The sequence below is a fragment of the Amblyraja radiata genome, chromosome 23 (genome assembly GCF_010909765.2).
Source record: "Amblyraja radiata isolate CabotCenter1 chromosome 23, sAmbRad1.1.pri, whole genome shotgun sequence".
NCBI lineage: Eukaryota > Metazoa > Chordata > Chondrichthyes > Rajiformes > Rajidae > Amblyraja > Amblyraja radiata.
Window position 1 is genome coordinate 3,494,344 of NC_045978.1, and position 21,376 is coordinate 3,515,719.

A 21,376-nucleotide genomic window follows, 5' to 3' on the forward strand; every position below is an offset into this window, starting at 1 on the left:
CTGTCCCATGCTGTATCTCGAAACCAAACGGAAATTACAAACCTGTCATAGAGGGGTAAAGTTGTGCAGAACGGACACGGGCCATTCGGCCCATCTTGACCTGTCCCGGTCCTGGTGCTTAGGACTACTACACGCTCTTGGCATCCCAATGACTTGCTGGTTGGCAGTTGGATTGTCCAGCGAAAATGGCTCTTTGTGGGTCAAGTCTTAAGAGTTGATGGGAACGTTAGAAAAATAAATAGCAGGGATTAGTGTAAATGGATGCATTAAATTTAGCACAAACTCTATGGGCCAAAGGCCCTGAACCTGTGTCATGTGATTCTATGACTTGTCGACGAACTCATCTCAAATGTATGGACACAAAAAAGAAAAAAAATTCTGATAACTAACCTTAATTTATGATTACATTTTACAATAGACAATAGGTGCAGGAGTAGGCCATTTGGCCCTTCGAGCCAGCACCGCCATTCAATGTGATCATGGCTGATCATCCCCAATCAGTACCCCGTTCCTGCCTTCTCCCCGTATCTCCTGACTCCGCTATCATATTAACTTTGCTCATCTTGACCTACCTGAGTTTAATATCCTCTGCTTGACAATTGTGTCATAATTTGTAATAAAGATTTCTTTCAAATTTCAGTTCCCTTGCCAATTCCGGTAACAAAAGGCCTTTAAACTTTGTGTCAATGAGACTTTTCGGGGTCGCTACGATCTTACTCCATCTTTTTTACTTGTTCCTCTTCCAAAAAGACTTCTTTCATCTACTTTCCTCTTAATTAAACCTCCTCAACTTTGCCCAAACTGCTGAGCAGTATCTTTAGTCTTCGTTTTCACCTTATAGAGGTGTATAAAACCATGAGAGGAAAAGATCGGGTAGATGCACAGAGTCTCTTGCCCAGAGTAGGTGAATCGAGGAGCATAGGACATAGGTTTAAGGTGACTGGGTAAAGATTTAGTAGGAATCTGTGGTGTTTAAGAATGAACTGCAGATGCTGGAAAAATCGAAGGTAGATAAAAATGCTGGAGAATCTCAGCGGGTGAGGCAGCATCTATGGAGCGAAGGAATAGGCAACGTTCTTCGAAGGGTCTCGACCAGAAACGTCGCCTATTCCTTCGCTCCATAGATGCTGCCTCACCCGCTGAGTTTCTCCAGCATTTTTGCCTACCACAGGAATCTGTGGGGTAACTCTTTCACACAACAGCTGCGAAAGAAGTAGTTGAGGCTGGGACTATCCCAACGTTTAAGAAACAGTTAGACAGGTACATGGATTGGACAGGTTTGGAAGGATATGGACCAAACGCAGGCTGGTGGACCAAGTGTAGATGGGTTATGTTGGCTGGTGTGGGCAATTTGGGCTGAACTTACTTAGACTTAGACCCTTTATTTGTCATTCAGACCTTTCGGTCTGAACGAAATGTCGTTGCCTGAAGGGCCTGTTTCCACGCTATATCACTCTATTTACCCCATACACCCCTGCAACTATTCAAATCTCTTTGTCCCTCTGGTCTTCAATGCCGATGGTCTCCAAACGCCTCCAGCAAACTCTCACAGTTTACGGATAAAGGGGAAATCCTTTAGGACAGAGATGAGAAAAACATTTTTCACACAGAGAGTGGTGAATCTGTGGAATTCTCTGCCACAGAAGGTAGTTGAGGCCAGTTCATTGGCTATATTTAAGAGGGAGTTAGATGTGGCCCTTGTGGCTAAAGGGATCAGGGGTTATGGAGAGAAGGCAGGTACAGGATACTGAGTTGGATGATCAGCCATGATCATATTGAATGGCGGTGCAGGCTCGAAGGGCCGAATGGCCTACTCCTGCACCTATTTTCTATGTTTCTATGTTTCCACTGATCCCGAAACTATCACTGTATGTCGTTGTCACTTGCGGGTGGAGCACCAAAGCGAATTCCTTGTATGTGAACCCGAAACGTCGCCCGTCCATTCTTTCCACACATACTGTCTGACTCACTGAGTTCCTCCAGCATTCTGTGTTTTGCTCAAGATTCTCGCACTTGCAGCCTCTTGCGTCTCCACATTCTTCTCTGAATGATTCATAAGCCAGAACTTTTTCCAAATGTGGTCGAGGCTGCATTTGGTGAAGAGTTTTACTGGGGAGGCGTTTGAACATGACGGTAAAGCCAAACAGTTCACCGCTTGTGAGACCCCAGGAACTGCAGATGCTGGGATCTTGTGTCATTTGACTTGGACTCAAAAGTACTGGAGTAACTCAGCGGGTCAAGCAGCGACTCTGGACAGGCAACAATTCGGGCCGAGACCCTTCTGCAGACAAATTTGTTAACAGCATTTGAATTTGGCAGAGATTGCGAGGATAAGTCCCTAGCGAACTGGATGATGCGAGATTAACATTGCAACTTTTCGAGTGAGGACTTGGCACTTATGGGTCAGTGCAAAATGTGAGCGAAATATATTTGAGGAATTTAAGACATTTTTGTCATCCCATTTCAGGAAATAGAGGAGATCTGAGTGGGATTATGTTCTGATTTATCAGCATTTTAACTGATGTGAAAACTATCCCAGTAGATTTTTGACTTTTACATGTTTCATTTTTGGCACAGTCCCGACAAAGTTGTCATCTAGGTTTTAGATCATCACTTTAAAGGGCCAGTCCCACGTGGCGATTTTTTTCGGCGACTGCCGGTGTCATATCAGGGTCGCCAAAAGATTTTGAATTTTTCAAAACCCAGCAGCGACAAAAAAAATGTTACGACACTTGGAAAAACACCGCGCGTCGAAACGTCATCATGCCGCATCATGTCGTCAATGATGCCGCCAGTCGCCGAAAAAATCGCCAAGTGGGACGGGCCCATAACAACTCCGTTTGTGATAGATTAGCATCACAGTGGGGCAGAATGATGAACACTGTGTCGTGGATAGATCAGCATGGATTTTTCCTTTTAATCCCTCAATAATATCCCGTTGTATGTGCAGCTTCTTAGCGATCAGGAAATAATAATTGCTTGACATTCAAGGTTTTTCCAGAATCAGGAGTGTTTGTCGTATGTGGTGACAAATGAACAAATAGATTCTCAAATGCTGCAGCATAACAGGCTTGTGAACACTGCACTCATTAGATAATATTTAATAACCAACAAATTAATAACCATAAATTTAATAAACAAAAAATTCTCCATTTCTTTCGAGTCCATCTTGTTACAAATGTCGACATCGCTGTCATCGCCCGTCCTGAAAAGGACGCAAGCCTCCGGAGACAATCAGTGGGGAGCCATCACTTGTCGCAGTAGATGATGGTGGTAGCAGAATTAGCTCAGGATACTTCCTGTTTCCAGCCCCAGCGATGTGGACGCTTCTGCTATGGGGACAACAACAAATTAATAACCAACTAAACTGTGCAGCTGGTAGAACTGCTTCCTCACTGCGCCAGAGATACGGGTTCGATCCTGACCTCGGGAGCTGTTCGGTGTGGAGTTCGCACGTTCTCCCTGTGACAGCATGGATTTCCTCCAGGTGCTCCGGTCTCCTCCCACATCCCAAAGAAGTGCGGGTTTGTAGGTTAATTAGCCCTCTGTGAATTACCCCTTAGTGTGTAGGGAGTGGATACGAAAGTAGGATAACATGGAACTAGTGTGAATGGTCCACATAGACTCAATGGGCCAACGGGCCTGTTTCCATGATGTTCCCTCAAACTAAATAACACCAGTGCCATGAAGCCAAGACGATGCAGAGTTCAGTCTATGCAACAAAACCAAAGACAACATGTTTTCACTTTCCTTGTAGAACTTGCATTTTAAAGAATTACAAAATCTCTTGTGTAGGAAGGAACTGCAGATGCTGGTTTAAATCAAAGATAGACACAACATGCTGGAGTAACTCAACGGGACAGGCAGCATCTCTGGAGAGAAGGAATGGGTGACGTTTTGGGTCAAGACCCTTCTCCCCATAACTCCTGACACCTGGACTAATCAAGAATCTATCTATCTTTGCCTTAAAAATATCCATTGGCTTGGCCTCCACCGCCTTCTGTGCATTAAATGTTATTCACGTTAGTCTTTTATCATTCATCTGTGTACTGTGAATGGCTCGAATGTAATCATGTTTTGTCTTTCTGCCAGAGATGGATAGATTCTTGATTAGTGCGGGTGTCAGGGGTTATGGGGAGAAGGCAGGAGAATGGGGTTAGGAGGGAGAGATAGACCAGCCATGATTGAATTGCGGAGGAGACTTGATGGGCCGAATGGCCTAATTCTATTCCCATCACTTTTGATAGGAGAAGAATCAATAGTGTTTTATTATTAATGTTTACATAGATACATAGATACATAGAAATTAGGTGCAGGAGTAGGCCATTCGGCCCTTCGAGCCTGCACCGCCATTCAATATGATCATGGCTGATCATCCAACTCAGTATCCCGTACCTGCCTTCTCTCCATACCCCCTGATCCCTTTACGTTTTATGTGTCATTCCTAACTGCCACTGTATGTCGTTGTCACTTGCGGGCGGAGCACCAAAGCAAATTCCTTGTATGTGAATACTTGGCCAACAAACTAATTCATTCATGACCTTATGACTGGTTAGCACGCAACAAAAGCTTTTCACTGTACCTCGGTACACATGACAATAAACTGAACTAATCTAAAACTAAACTAAACATGAAACCTTCAGTGTGCACAAGTTTTTTTTGATGCATTCATTCATTCACTGACTCCTTCTGTCTCGTCAGGTTACTCAACAATAACCAAATTAAAGGGATTCCACGGAGGGCCTTTGAGGAATTGGAAAACCTGAAATATCTGTGAGTATAAATCAACAAACACCCAGACAATATTGACTGCGTTAGAGTATAGAAGTTGGGAGGTCATGTTGCAGTTGTGTGAGACTGCATTTATAATATTGTGTTCAGTTCTGGGCACCATGTGATAGGAAAGATATTGTCAAGCTTGAAAGAGTTCAGAAAAGATTTACGAGGATGGTGCCAGGATTAGGAGGTGTGAGCTATAAGGAGAGGTTGAGTAGGCTGGGTCTCTATTCCAAGGAGCGTAGGAGGATGAGGGGAGATCTTATCGAAGTATAGAAAACCATGAGAGGAATAGATCGGGTAGATGCACAGAGACTTTTACCCAGAGCAGGGGAATCGAGGACCAGAGGACATAGTTTCCAGGTGAAGGGGAAAAGATTTAATAGGAATCTGAGGGGTAACATTTTGTGGGGTGTATGGAATGAGCTGCCAGAGGAGGTAGTTGAGGCTGGGACTGTCCCATCATTTAAGAAAGAGTTGGACAGGTACATGGATAGGACAGGTTTGGAGGGTTCTGGACCAAGCGCAGGCAAGTGGAACTAAGGGTAGCTGGGACATTGTTGGCCAGTGTGGGCAAGTTGGGCCGAAGGGCCTGTTTCCACGTTGTATCACTCTATGACTCCAATTAGTCGACACCATTTGGTTCAATTCCATCTGGCCACACATTGATTTATGAAATGAGCATTGAGTGGGATTAATTTGTTAATTTGCTGTAGGATGATGTTATTCCCAGTCAGTAACTCGCAACACAAGTATTTCATTGACGAGCATCGGATCCGTGTACTGACTAAATGCGGATAATGCAACACAGCTGCTTGGTTGGATGGCCACATTTCTAAACAATTTGCAGAAGTGCATCATTCTAAAAAATGTTACCAGATGAATTTACAATCTCCAGATGGGTAATTTATCCTCCATGAGCTTCAAGTCTTATGTATTTCTGAATTATGGGCGGCTTATTGGTGGAGTCCACATCTCACAGTGCCAGAGACCCGGGTTCGATCCTGACCTTGGGTGCCGTCTGGATGGAGTTTGCACGTTCTCCCTGTGACCGCGTGGGTTTTCTCCAGGTGTTCCGGTTTCCTCCCACAATCCATAGACAATAGGTGCAGGAGTAGGCCATTCGGCCCTTCGAGCCAGCACCGCCATTCAATGTGATCATGGCTGATCATCCCCAATCAGTACCCCGTTCCTGCCTTCTCCCCATATCTCCTGACTCCGCTATTTTTAAGAGCCCTATCTAGCTCTTAACGTACGGGTTTGTAAGTTAATTGGCGCTGGAAAATTTGTAAATTGTCCCTAGCGTGTGTGTAGGATAGTAGTTGGTATACAGGGTGATCGCTGGTCTGCGCGACTTGGTGGGCTGAAGGGCCTGTTTCTATGTTCCACTGTTCCATATGAATTCGCATTGGGGGTAAAAGTGGGCACTATTTCACTGTGACCACTGAGCTAAATGTGACTTGGTAAACTCTTCGAGCATGTTGTCTACCACTGGTTATGTCTGTGACAGAGTGCTGAGCAATGTGTGGTGGTTTCACAACATTTTCCAAAGTGTCATTGACTCTTCTGTCAAAGATGGGGTTAGTTATCCATAAGTTCAGAAGTGATAGGAGCAGAGTTAGGCCATTCGGCCCATCAAGTTTACTCCGCCATTCAATCATGGCATATAATCTATCTCTCCCTCTTAACCCCATTCACCCCCACCATCCCTGACGCCCTTGCTAATCCAGAATCTATGCTAAATCTATGCAGAATCTCTGCTAAAAAAAATATCCTTTGACCTGGCCTCCACAGCCTTCTGCGGTAAAGAAATCCCGAGCTTCACCTCCTTATTGATCCCAATGTTAAAATGCTACCAATTGTTAATGATTTTACAAGCATCTTGGCTTGTAACTAGTGTGACAGATAACCAGGTAAACAGTGGCGCATTGTTTTACCAATGTCTCTCCATGTCTCTGCAGCTACCTGTACAAAAATGAAATCCAGACAATCCAAAAACAAGCCTTCAAAGGGTTGGTCTCCCTGGAACAGCTGTAAGTTTATCTTATCATTTTGTGTAATTAAAAAACGAAAATATCATTTGCTGATTTCCATTGTGCCATGCCGTAGTGTATGCAAGGTAAAATATTTGGTTTTATTCCTCCATACCGCGACAGATCTAATATACCAAAGATTTATCTATGGTTGTTTGGTTAAAATAAATCTCATTTATAGGAAATAAACTAACTGTCCCCAGTCACGTTACCGATCACTATTATTGGGTCTGACGTTTAGTTTAGAGATACAATGAGGTCAGGATCGAACCCTGGCCTCTGGCGCTGTGAGGCTGTAGCTCTACCACTGTGCCACCGTGCCTACCCTAGTTCAAGCAGAGCCTGTTTCCGCGCTGTATCTCTAAACTAAACTAATGTTGTCTACAGGTAGACAAAAACGCTAGAGAAACTCAGCGGGTGAGGCATCATCTATGGAACGGAGGAAATAGGCAACGTTTCGGGTCGAGACCCTTCTTCAGACTGATGTGGGGGGGGGGGAAGGCAGGAAAAAGAAAGGAAGAGGCGGAGACAGTGGGCTGTGGGAGAGCTGGGAAGGGGTGGGGAAGGAGCAAGGACTACCTGAAATTGGAGAAGTCAATGTTCATACCGCTGGGGTGTAAACTACCCAAGCAAAATATGAGGTGCTGCTCCTCCAATTTGCGGTGGGACTCACTCTGGCCATGGAGGAGGCCCAGGACAGAAAAGTTGTCAACATGTCACCTTGTTTGCTAACTTCTCTTAATCAAATGTTTTGTTTTTTATCCCAACAGGTACCTTCACTTCAATAATATAGAAGTGTTAGAATCTGAAACATTTAGTGATCTTCCGAAACTTGAGCGTTTGTACGTACACGTTTTGTGACTTTTACTGCATGTTTTTCAAAGATAATCATTTTAATCCACCTGTTTCCAGCAGCATTTTCTCCAGTTTTTTCTCATATTCTTCAGCCTGTGATCATGGACTCACACAGCACGGAAATAGCCCCTTCAGACCAAGTCCTCCAAGCTGACAAAAAATGCCCCATCTAGTCCCGGTTCCTGAGTTTGATCCAGATCCGCCTGCATCTTGCATCTACCCTGTCCAAATGTCTTTCCAATGCCGTTATTGTACCTACCTCAACTAATTCCTCTGGCAGCTCGTTCCATATACCCACCACCCTCTGGGTGGAAAAAGTTGCCCCTCAGGTTCCTATTCAATCTTTCCCCTCTCACCTGAAACCTATTTCCGCTACTCTGGGATAAAGACAGTGCATTCACTCTATCTATTCCCCTCATGATCTTATACACCTCTATACGATCACCCCTCATCCTCCTGCGCTCCAGGGAATAGAGTCCCAGCCTGCTCAACCTCTCCCTATAGTTCAACCCCTCGAGTCCTGGCAACACCCTCGTGAGTCTTTTCTTATCCCTTTCCAGCTTGAAGGCATCTTTCCCTCAAGTCCTGGCGACATCCTTGTAAATCTTTTCTGTGCCATTTCCACCTTTAGATGTTGGATTTACATAGATCACGCTGTATGTTGTTAGAAATCTACTCTTAGCCATTTTGTCGTAGAAATAACCCGACTCAAAGGTTTCTATCATTGGCATGCAAACAGAGTGGGGCATGTGTGTACCTGTTTGATTGTTGTGTACGAGAGGGCAATGGGATGAAGTCCCAGTTTCTTCAGCGCAAACTCTCGAATGATGCTCCATTAATGTACAAAGGGGGAGCTATATTATTGGAAGTACAGACTCTCAGATGAGCTCATCTCATTTTTGGCTGAAAGTAACAAACCCACCTCCATTTTCCGGCCCTCCCCATCTCAGAGCCTTTCTGGGTCGTCCGTGTTGCTGGACCAACAGAGGTCACGGCCTCCGAGAGGAGTCCATCGGTGCCAGAATGTCCCGCCAAGGCCGCTGAGGGGCCGTGATACCGGTCAACCTGGGAGATTTGGCTGTGGGAACGGATCTGCCGGCTCGGCCCGGGCCGGAGTTCCAGAGCCCCGGCCACAGGGAGGCAAATTCCACCCGCCGATCGGCCGCGGAAGTCCCGATGAGGCCGAGATCGGCCGCCTCACCCGGCCTAGGGGACACATTTTCAGGGGGACTTCTGGGGTGGATTTCAAGTGCGCTCTCGTAATTCTGTCCGGATTAAAGGAGGTGCCGGTCCACGAGTCGCCGGTAAATCGGTGGTGGGCCTGTACCGTATTATTTCCAAATATTTAACCGGGCATTGTTTATCACCGCAACCAACTTCACTAATAACCTGCCGCTTGTGTGAGTTTATCGTGCACAGGTTAATATTACAACATTGACGGCTCTAACTAACAACAGCTTTTCACTGTACCTCGGTACACGTGACAATAAACTAAGCTGAACTGAACCGGTCCATTAGCTTGTCAAATGGTTTAGGGTGCCCTAAAAACGTGTGGGAAACTTTCTTGGAGAGCACGGCTAGAGTACGTAACTCTGGGTGACACCAACATATTCAATCCTTCTGAACATTGTCACCTTTTCAATGTCGCAAAATTAACTACATTTTTTAAACTAATTTTTTTATTGAAATGTTGTAGATTTTTGCACAACAATCGACTTTCCAGAATCCATCCAGGGACCTTCAACCAACTTGAATCACTCAAGCGACTGTGAGTAACAAAATCTCTGGAAATATGAATAAATGAATAAGTTTATTGGCCAAGTATTCACATACAAGGAATTTGCCTTGGTGCTCCGCCCACAAGTGACAACATTGCATACAGTGACAGTTAGGAATGGCACATAAAACATTGATAATAAAACATTATCGATTAAACAAATACCATCTTAATGAGAGTAGGCTTAGATACAGCATGGAAACAGGCCCTTCAGCCCACTGAGTCCATGTCGACCATCGATCACCCGTTCACACTAGAGTTTGTTATCCCACTTTCTCATCCACTCCCGACACGCCAGGGGCAATTTACAGAGGGCCGATTAACCTAGTAAATGGACAACAGAAAGATATGTTTATTCATTAAATATGTAAAACTATATTCTAACCAAACTATGGCACCAATCGGCCTCTGTGAATCGTAAGAAGCCGATTTTACAGAAGCCAATTTACCTACAAACCCACACGTCTTTGGAGCGGAGGAGGAGACACAAGCAGACAAGGGGAGAACGTGCAAACTCCACACAGACAGCACCCGAGATCTACGGTGCTGTGAGGCAGTGGCTCAACCGACTGCGCCACCGTGCCACACATTTCTGATCAAAGTTAATCAAACAAAACCATTACCTTAGTTTACTCTCCACAGATGAGCCCTGACTTTCTGTGTGTTTCTAACATAACTCAGCTGGCATTGCAGAGATGAGCTGCTTCTAGTTTAAGACAATAGACAGTAGGTGCAGGAGTAGGCCATTCGGCCCTTCGAGCCAGCACCGCCATTCAATGTGATCATGGCTGATCATCCCCAATCAGTACCCCATTCCTGCCTTCTCCCCATATCCCTTGACTCCGCTATCTTTAAGAGCCCTATCTAGATCTCTCTTGAAAGTATCCAGAGAACAGGCCTCCACTGTCCTCTGAGGCAGAGAATTCCACAGATTCACATCTCTCTGGGTTAAAAAGTGTTTCCTCATCGCCATTCTAAATGGCTTACCCCTTATTCTTAAACTGTGGCCCCTGGTTCTGGACTCCCCCAACATCGGGAACATATTTCCTGCCTCTAGCGTGTCCAAACCCTTAATAGTCTTATATGTTTCAGAGAATTGCTAAGGACAAACTGCACCCCCTCCACATACACCTGCATCTCCTGCCATCAGGCAAGAGATATCGCAGCATCAAAGCCCGGACTACAAGACTGCTAAACAGCTTCCTGCCACAGGCTGTGAGGCTGCTAAACAGTCACTCTGTACTCACAGTCACCTGATTCTGCGGCTTGGCACGGACACTTTAATAACTGGCACTGGCCCCTCAAATCAGCTGCCCCGGACATTTTTATGATTGGTTTTACTGTATTTTAACGTTGTTGTTTTACCTGCTTTTAACTATTTATTTATACTGTTCCATCAGTGTTATTATGTGTGAAATGTTTTAAATTTCACGTGCGATGCTCCGGTATCCCCTGGGAAACGTCTTTTCATTTTGCACTGTACAACTGTTGCTTGCAAGATGACAATAACGGTTGATTGATTGATTGATTGAAGAATCCCTCTCATCCTTCTAAACTCCAGAGTGTACAAGCCCAGCCGCTCCATTCTCTCAGCATATGACAGCCCCGCCATCCCGGGAATTAACCTTGTGAACCTACGCTGCACTCCCTCAATAGCAAGAATGTCCTTCCTCAAATTCGGGGACCAAAACTGCACACAATTGTTTAATTGTTTAATATGCACTTGTCAAGCACTACCTCTTGGGGAGTAACTGAATGTGGGCCAGGCAGCATCTATGGAGATGGGATGCTACATTTGAAGAAGGGTCTCGGCCCAAAACGTAACCGCATCCTTCACTCCAGAGATGCTGCCTGTCCCGCTGAGTTACTCCAGCACTTTGTGTCTATCTTCGGTGTAAGCCAGCCAGTAGGGCAGTCACGGTGGTGCAGCGGTAGAGTCGCTGCCTTACAGCGAATGTAGCGCCGGAGACCCGGGTTCGATCACGACTAAGGGTGCTGTCTGTACGGAGTTTGCACGTTCTCCCCGTGACCTACGTGGTTTTTCTCCGAGCTCTTTGGTTTCCTCCCACACTCCAAAGACGTGCAGGCTTTAGGTTAATTGGCTTAGTAAATGTAAAAATTGTCCCTAGTGGGTGTAAGATAGTGTTAATGTGCGGGGATTGCTGGTCGGCGTGGACCCGGTGGGCTGAAGGGCCTGTTTACGCGCTGGATCTCTAAACCTAAACCTAAATCTGCAGTTCATTTCCATATAACCATATAACCATATAACAATTACAGCACGGAAACAGGCCATCTTGGCCCTACAAGTCCGTGCCGAACAACTTTTTTCCCTTAGTCCCACCTGCCTGCACTCATACCATAACCCTCCATTCCCTTCTCATCCATATGCCTATCCAATTTATTTTTAAATGATACCAACGAACCTGCCGCCACCACTTCCACTGGAAGCTCATCCCACACCGCTACCACTCTCTGAGTAAAGAAGTTCCCCCTCATGTTACCCCTAAACTTCTGTCCCTTAATTCTGAAGTCATGTCCTCTTGTTTGAATCTTCCCTATTCTCAAAGGGAAAAGCTTGATCACATCAATTCTGTCTATCCCTCTCATCATTTTAAAGACCTCTGTCAAGTCCCCCCTTAACCTTCTGCGCTCCAGAGAATAAAGACCTAACTTATTCAACCTATCTCTGTAACTTAGTTGTTGAAACCCAGGCAACATTCTAGTAAATCTCCTCTGTACTCTCTCTATTTTGTTGACATCCTTCCTATAATTGGGCGACCAAAATTGTACACCATACTCCAGATTTGGTCTCACCAATGCCTTGTACAATTTTAACATTACATCCCAGCTTTCCGACGCGGCCTCTTAAGGCCTGGGATCACTGTGGCTCCAGCCTTGAAGATCAATAGACTGATAAAGCCATAATACACTTCAGTGATCTAAATGGGACAACCAGTTTCTCCATCCTTTTGGAGAATGTTAATATGACTCCGATCATAATACAACACCAATATTGTCAGGATATTGTCACAATATGATTATTGGTAATCATCTCAAGAGTCGTTCAAATCGTGGATTTGTTAGTTAAAAGTACCTTTAATAATAATAATAATAATAACTTTATTTATAGAGCACTTTAAAAACAACCACTGTTGCAACAAAGTGCTGTACATGACTAATCATGAAAAAAAAAAAAAAAACATTAAGTGTCCTTGCTAGCTGCAGCTTTACACACTGGTTAACACAAACACAGCAGTTAAATATAATTAAGAAGGAACTGCAGATGCTGGAAAAATCGAAGGTAGACAAAAATGCTGGAGATTAGATTAGATTAGATTATACCTTTAATAATCCTTTTCAGGAAATTACAGTGCCACGACAGCTTCAAGACAAACATAACACCACACATTTCCTTAAATTGCTTCCATACTTAACAAGTTAAAATACGTTAAAATACAAGTTAAAATACAATTAATTTTAAAAAAGTGCAATTATTTATGCGCATTATAAAGTCTTATAGCAGCTGGTAAACAGGACTTCCTGTATCTCTCCGTTTTGCACATTGGTGCAATCAGCCTCTGACTGAAGATGCTGCTCTTGATCACCTTCAGGGCATGGAGTGGGTGAGTGGGGTTTGTCATTATAGAACCTAGTTATTTAGAGTTCTGGCCTCTGCCACCTGCTGGACCGTTCGTTGCTCAGCCCCGACCACTGAGCCGGCCTTCCTGATTAGTTTGTCCAGTCTGTTTTTATCCGCTATACGGGCGCCATCTCCCCAACAGGCCACAGCAAAAAACAGAGCACTGGCCACCACTGAATGGTAGACACTGCACAGTAGGGGTTGGCAGATATTAAATGACCTCAGCCTCCTTAAAAAATACAGTCGGCTTTGTCCCTTCCTGTACACCGCCTCCATATGACACTTCCAGTTCAGCTCACTGTCAAGCTGCACTCCAAGGTACCTGTGATTAGCGACCACCTCCACCTCAGTGCCCTTAATGGTGATCGGCGTTGCTTGAGTCCTCCTCCTCCCCCTCCTGAAGTCCACAACTATCTCCTTTGTTTTTTTGGTGTTAAGATGGAGGTTATTGTGTGCACTCCACTCCACAAAGTTACTTATTATGTCTCTGTATTCCTCCTCATTGCCCCCTTTAATGAGGCCGACAACAGCTGTATCATCCGAAAACTTCTGCAAAAAGCAGCTGTTGGTGTTACATTGGAGATCCGCTGTGTAGATGGTAAACAGGAACGGAGCCAGCACAGTTCCTTGTGGAGCCCCTGTGCTGCTCAAGATGGTGCCCGAGACACTGTTCTGTAGGCGCACGTACTGTGGTCTGAGGGAAAGGTAATCCAAACACCACAGTACCAGTGATGGATCCACTTTCATCTTCTCCATCTTCTCCCCTAGCAGTCGGGGCTGAATTGTGTTGAAGGCGCTTGAAAAGTCAAAAAAAGTAATCCTTACAGATGCATCAGTAGTGTCCAAATGTGTGTACACCCTCTGCAGCATGTAAATGAGGGCATCATCGACACTGATGTTAGGCTGATATGCAAACTGCAAAGGATCCATGTGATTTGACACACTAGTCCTGATGTAGGAAAGGACAAGTCTCTCAAATGTCTTCATTATATGTGAAGTGAGCGCTACTGGTCTGTAGTCATTGTAGAGAGTGGGATGGGTCTTCTTTGGAACAGGTACCAGGCAAGATGTTTTCCACAGCCTTGGAACCCTCTGTAGATGCTGCCTCACCCGCCGAGTTTCTCCAGCATTTTTGTCTACCTGCAGTTAAATATACAATCATTACAGAACAGTTACAGACACATGAATGGACTCTTCTGCCCACAATGTTGATACCAAAAATGATGGCGTCAAACTGATTTAATCTGTCTGCAGGACTATCATATGAAGAAAGACTGGATAGACTCGGCTTGTACTCGCTAGAATTTAGAAGATTGAGGGGGGATCTATTAAAAACTTACAAAATTCATAAGGGTTTGGACAGGCTAGATGCAGGAAGATTATTCCCGATGTTGGGGAAGTTCAGAACTAGGGGTCACAGTTTAAGGATAAGAGGGAAATCTTTTAGGACCGAGATGAGAAAATCATTTTTTACACGGAGAGTGGTGAATCTGTGGAATTCTCTGCCACAGAAGGTAGTTGAGGCCAGTTCATTGGATATATTTAAGAGGGAGTTAGATGTGGCCCTTGTGGCTAAAGGGATCAGGGGGTATGGAGAGAAGGCAGGGATGGGATACTGAGTTGGATGATCAGCCATGATCATATTGAATGGCGGTGCAGGCTCGAAGGGCCGAATGGCCTACTCCTGCACCTATTTTCTACGTTTCTATTCTTTTTTTTGAGTCCGAAGAAGGATTCTGAACCGAAACATCATCTGTCCATTCCCCCTCCAGATGCTGCCTGACCCGCTGAGTTACTCCAACACTTTGTGTTTCGGTCGAGATTCCAGCGCCTGCAGTTCCTTTTTAGTTTAGTTTAGAGATACAACGTGGAGACAGGCCCTTCGGCCCACCGAGTCCACGCCGGCCAGCGATCCCCGCACACTAGCACTATCCTACACACACACACACACACACACACACACACACACACACTGACACACCGACACTAGGCACCATTTACAATTTTTACCGAAGCCAATTAACCTGCGAACTTGAACGACTTTGGAGTGTGGGAGGAAACCGGAGCACCTGGAGAAAACCCACAAGCTCCCAGGGAAAACATGCCAACTCCTTACAGACAGCACCAGCAGTCAGGATTGAACCCGGGTCTCTGGCACTGTAAGACCTGGGTTCAATCCTGACTACATGTGATAACTATACGGAGTTTGTACATTCTCCCTGTGACCGTGTGGGTTTTCCCCGGGTGCTCCGGTTTCCTCCCACACTCCAAAGCCGTACAGGTTTGTAGGTTAATTGGCTTCTGTAAAATTGCAAATTGCACCTAGCGTGTATTGGATAGTGTTACTGTACGGGGTGATCGTTGGTCAGCGCAGACTCGGTGGGCCGAAGGGCCTGTTTCCACACTGTATCTTAAAACTAAACACAACAGTGTTTACATACATTTGTATTGAAAATAGTGATTATGGTGAGACTAGTGAAAGGTTTGGATAGAGTAGATGTGGAGAGGATGTTTCCACTAGTGGGAGAGTCTAGGACTAGAGGTCACAGCCTCAGAATTAAAGGACATTCTTTTAGGAAGGAGATGAGGAGAAATTTCTTTAGGGTGGTGAATCTGCGGAATTCTCTGCCACAGAAGGCTGTGGAGGCCAAGTCAGTGGATATTTTTAAGGCAGAGATAGATAGATAGATTCTTGATTAGTGCGGGTGTCAGAGGTTATGGGGAGAAGGCAGGAGAATGGGGTTGGGAGGGAGAGATAGATCAGCCATGATTGAATGGGGGAATAGACGTGATGGGCCAAATGGCCTAATTCTACTCCTATCCCTTATGACCTAATGACTCACGACCTTGTATTTCGGTGCTGGTGTTATTTTCACAGACGTTTAGATTCCAACTCTCTGATCTGTGACTGTGAACTGGTCTGGCTGGCCGAGCTGCTGAAGAAATACGCTGAGGTGGGCAACACACAGACGGCCGCAACCTGTGAACATCCCAGCCACCTGCAGGGACGCTCCGTGACAACCGTAACCGCCCAGGAGTTCAACTGCGGTAAAACTCAATTAAAATTTCAACAAGTATGAGAGAGAGAGAGAGAGAGTTTTATATTGTCATGTGCCCCAGATAGGACAAAGAAATTCTCGCTTGCTGCAGCACAACAGAATATGTCAACATAATACGGAACAGGAGATAAAAGTTCAGTGTGTCTATATACCACAGAGAACATGTATATACACAATAAATAAGTATAGGAGCAGGGAGGTTCTACTGCAGTTGTACAGGGTCTTGGTGAGACCACACCTGGAGTATTGCGTACAGTTTTGGTCTCCTAATCTGAGGAAAGACATTCTTGCCATAGAGGGAGTGTAGAGAAGGTTCACCAGACTGATTCCTGGGATGTCAGGACTTTCATATGAAGAAAGACTGGATAGACTCGGCTTGTACAGGCTAGAATTCAGAAGATTGAGGGGGGATCTTATAGAAACTTACAAAATTCTTAAGGGGTTGGACAGGCTAGATGCAGGAAGATTATTCCCGATGTTGGGGAAGTCCAGAACTAGGGGTCACAGTTGAAGGATAAGAGGGAAGTCTTTTAGGACCGAGATGAGAAAATCATTTTTTACACAGAGAGTGGTGAATCTGTGGAATTCTCTGCCACAGAAGGTAGTTGAGGCCACAGTTCATTGGCTATATTTAAGAGGGAGTTAGATGTGGCCCTTGTGGCTAATGGGATCAGGGGGTATGGAGAGAAGGCAGGGATGGGATACTGAGTTGGATGATCAGCCATGATCATATTGAATGGCGGTGCAGGCTCGAAGGGCCGAATGGCCTACTCCTGCACCTATTGTCTATGTTTCTATGTTTCTATAACGTGCATTAAGCTGTTATTGTTCAGAGTTTGCATGACGGCGTGTTTAATAGCCTGATGGCTGTGAGGAAGAAACTGTTCCTGAACCTGGATGTTCCAGATTTCAGGCCCCTCTACCTTCTTCCCGATGGCAATGGAGAGATGAGTGTGTGGCCAGGATGGTGTGGGTCCTTGATGATGTTGGCAGCGACTGCGATAGATGTTACTTATAAAGCAAATGCCGTTACTTCTAAAGCAAACTTCTCTTTCCCCACTGTGAAGTTTTATTCGTGGTCAGGAGCTGTTTGAGGAACTTAGCGCACCTCTGGAGATGCTGCTTGAATGGACAGGAAGGACAGCTTCTATCAGGACCCTTCATCAGACTGATGGGGTGAGGGAAAGAAAGCTTTTTTCCTCGTTCAAGGAAAGTAGTTTGGACTCACTCTTGCCCTTGTTTCCTCACAGAGAGACCTCGCATCACTTCGGAACCACAGGATGTGGATGTTACTCTGGGAAATACGGTTTACTTCACGTGCCGAGCAGAGGGCAATCCCAAGCCCAATATCATCTGGTTGCACAACAAGTGAGTACCTGCGGGAGGGACTGAGATGGAGGTCGCCCCCTGCAACTATGACGGGCTCGGGCCAAAGCCTCTGGGACGCTTGTGCCCCGAAAATGAGTTACATCTTCTCTGCCAAAACTACTAACTGCTATAAGATCACCCCTCATCCTCCTGCGCTCCAAGGAAGAAAGTCCCAGGCTGTTCAACCTTTCCTTACAACTCAGGCCTTGGGTGCTGGCAACACCCTTGTAGAACTTAACGGGATGATTCTATTATTACAAATAACACAACTGGCCAAAGATAAGGAAACACTTGTTTCACACAAGTCTGTTACAGTATGAGTTAGTCCTGCAGATTAATAGATCGTTTAATCGTGGTGATTTATTATTTATTAGATCTTGCTGAGAGCAATTTGTTTGCCACATTTACTCAAGCAACTATCTAATTATTACGTTTTAATGAGATGCAAATTGCTTTGGACATCCTAAGGTACACAAGGTGCGGCAAACATCTCCGGGAAGAAATAAGGGAAAGGTTGCTAAGCAACTCCTTTAGTTAATTTATTTAACTACTTATCTTTTTCAACCACATAATTGCCTCGTAAAATTATATTGTGACAACAAGCAATTGATTGTTTTTGAGCCAATAGAAGAATAATTTTCAATGCAAAATTATATGTTCATAAGTGATAGGAGCAGAATTAGGCCATTTGGCCCATCAGGTCTACTCCGCCATTCAATCATGGCTGATCTATCGTAGACAAAAGTGCTGGAGAAACTCAGTGGGTGCAGCAGCATCTATAGAGCGAAGGAAATAGGCAACGTTTCGGGCCGAAGCCCTTCTTCGGACTGATGCGGGTGGGGGGGGGGGGGTGGGGAGGAAGAAGAAAGGAAGAGGAGGAGCCAGAGGGCTGAGGGAGAAGGGGAGGAGACAGCAAGGGCTACCGGAAATCGGAGAAGTCAATGTTCATGCCCCCCGGACGCAGACTACCCAGGCGGAATATGAGGTGGTGTTCCTCCAGTTTCCGGTGTTGCTCACTCTGGCAATGGAGGAGGCCCAGGACAGAAAGGTTGGATTCGGAAAAGGAGGGGGAGTTGAAGTGCTGAGCCACAGGGAGATCAGGTTGGTTAATGCAGACGAGCGGAGGTGTTCGGCGAAACGATCGCCAAGCCTACGCTTGGTCTACGCTTGGTCAAGCGTAGGCTTGGCGATCGTTTGGCCGAACACCTCCGCATGCTTACTTTCATTGACTGATAGACAAGGACACCCAGATCCCGCTGTATTTCCGTTGTGGAAATGGTATTTGCATGCGATCCTGTTAAAGAATAGACTAGACATGATTACAATCAAACCGTCCACAGTGAACAGATACAGGGTAAAGGGGACAACATTTAGTGTAAGACAAAGTCCGATTAAAGATCTCCAATGAGTTAGATGGGAGGTCAGGACCGCACTCTAGCTGATGAGGGGACCATTCAGTTGCCTGATAACAGCCGGGAAGAAACTGCCCCTGAATCTGGAGGTGTGCGTTTTCACACTTCTGTGCCTCTTGCCTGATGGGTGAGGGGGGAAGAGGGAGTGACCGGGGTGAGACTGGTCCGTGAGTTTGTTGGTGGCCTTGCCGAGGCAGCGTGAGGTGTAGGTGGAGTCAACGGAAGGGGGGGGTGGGGGGGGGTTGGTTTTGCGTGATGGTCTGGGCTGTGTGGGCCGATGGGTCTAGTTTTCGTGCCGTGTGACTCTATGAACGGAGCGGTGAGGAGCAGGCTTCCACGCTGGCCCATCTCCACCCGATTCTCTCTCCCCAGTAATGAGATCGACATGAAGGTTGATCACCGGGTGAACCTTCTGGAGGACGGCACGCTGATGATTCAGGATATCAAGGAGTCAGACCAAGGAGCATACCAGTGCATGGCCAAGAATGTCGCGGGGGAGGTGAAGACCAACGAAGTCATCCTACGCTACTTTGACACACCATGTAAGGATGCAAAAAAAACCCTTTACATTCCTCTCTCACGGCCCCCCCCCCCCCCCTGTGATTCCCCCTTCCCACCAACTCTGCGACCACATCTGAAGAAGGGTCTCGACCCGAAACGATCGCTTCGCCCAACACCTCCGCACAGTTCACATTAACCGACCAGATCTCCCGGTGGCTCAGCACTTCAACTCCCCCTCCCATTCCGAATCCGACCTTTCTGTCCTGGGCCTCCTCCATGGCCAGAGTGAGTCCCACCGCAAATTGGAGGAGCAGCACCTCGTATTTCGCTTGGGTAGTTTACACCCCAGCGGTATGAACATTGACTTCTCCAATTTCAGGTAGTCCCTGCTTTCTCCCTCCTTCCCCTCCCCTTCCCAGCTCCCCCACAGCCCACTGTCTCCGCCTCTTCCTTTCTTCTTCCGGAATGGGAGGGGGAGTTGAAGTGCTGAGCCACCGGGAGATCAGGTCGGTTAAAGCGAACTGTGCGGAGGTGTTGGGCGAAGTTCAGTACAACATTATGAACTATTTTTGTCGATAGTTTTTGATTTTTTTTCTAATTGAGGTTAGTTTAGTTTAGAAGCACAGTACATATTCTGTACAGACAGCACCCGTAGTCAGGATCGAACCCGGGTCTCGGGCGCAGCTCTACCGCTGCTCCACCCTGCTGCCCTTTGAAAAGATTATCTTGACCTATCAGCCCATTCTAACAAAGTAAACAGAGTGAGAGGCCACATATGTTTGGCTCAACATGTGAATGAATATGGAAACAAAATCGCGATTCATAGCTATTAAGCTATGTTAATGAACAAATGCTTTATTTTTTTTTTAATTTAACATGGAAATTTTAAAATAAGTCACTGTTTCAAAGTGTGGTAATGTTTTCCAACCAGTGCACAGTGTTGTACTTGTAAAGTAGCCACTCACAAAGATGATTCATACCATCGACTCACTTTATAAATTCCACTCAATGACCCATGCAAAGTTTACTCTCGCTGTTTCGTAATGATTAATGAAGTGAGTTTTAAATCGACAGGATTTAATTTAAAACACATAAAATCCCTACTCTCCGAATGAGCAGGTTTGCGATTATTATCCAGCAGTGTTATTCCATCTTTAATTACTTCATACGGTGTTTAATCTTCGATATATTAATGTATATAAATGCAGTGAACTGCGCAAAATCTTCATAAAATGTCATCAATTCGGTTGTGGAGAATACATGTAAAGTACCAGAATTTCAACACAATAGCTGCAACATCTCTCTGTTGGCAGAAAACAGCCCACTTCACTCCAAAGATGTACAGGTTTGTAGGTTAATTGGCTTGGTAAAATTGTAAATTGTCCACAGTGTGTGTAGGATGGTGTTAAACCCCTGTCCCACTGTACGAGTTCATTCAAGAGTTCTCCCGAGTTTGCCCTGATTCAGACTCGGAGATTTACCGTAATGGCCACTTGTCGGTACTCGGGGCTCTCGTGGACATTTTTCAGTAGCTTCTCTGGTTTGTTTTATGCGGTGTGTGGGGGAGGGAGTCGGGGGGAGATGCGATTGTTGGCGGAGATGCGATTGTTTTCCGGATCGTATCTCCGGTCGCTCTGCGGCCTAACATCATGGAGCTGGAGGCCCTGCTCGGGACTGACTTTGAGCCCCACCTCGGGGCCGTGGACTTGCCATCGGAGCCCACGATCCCTTGCCTGGGATCGACGCTCCAACGGATTGTAAACATCCTCTTTGGCCCACCGAGTCCGCGCCGACCAGCGATCCCCGCACACTGATGGCCCTGTCCCACTGTACGAGTTCATTCAAGTGCTCTCCGGAGTTTTAAAAAAAATCAAACTCGTAGTAAGCACGGAGAATGAACGTAGCGGGTACGTCGGAGCTCGGGGACGTCTCTTAGGGGCTCGTAACACCAACAG

At 45.8% G+C, this 21,376-nt stretch overlaps 1 protein-coding gene across 1 annotated transcript in view; it reads left to right on the plus strand.

The window, feature by feature from the left end:
• LOC116986152 (peroxidasin homolog) overlaps nt 1-21,376 on the plus strand; it is a 99,317-nt gene that overhangs the window by 39,078 nt on the left and 38,863 nt on the right. Inside the window, exons 3-9 of the mRNA XM_033041353.1 lie at nt 4,702-4,773; nt 6,738-6,809; nt 7,580-7,651; nt 9,361-9,432; nt 15,960-16,129; nt 17,391-17,508; nt 19,293-19,462. Coding sequence (XP_032897244.1) covers nt 4,702-4,773; nt 6,738-6,809; nt 7,580-7,651; nt 9,361-9,432; nt 15,960-16,129; nt 17,391-17,508; nt 19,293-19,462 — 746 coding nt within the window. The remainder of the gene's footprint in view (nt 1-4,701; nt 4,774-6,737; nt 6,810-7,579; nt 7,652-9,360; nt 9,433-15,959; nt 16,130-17,390; nt 17,509-19,292; nt 19,463-21,376) is intronic.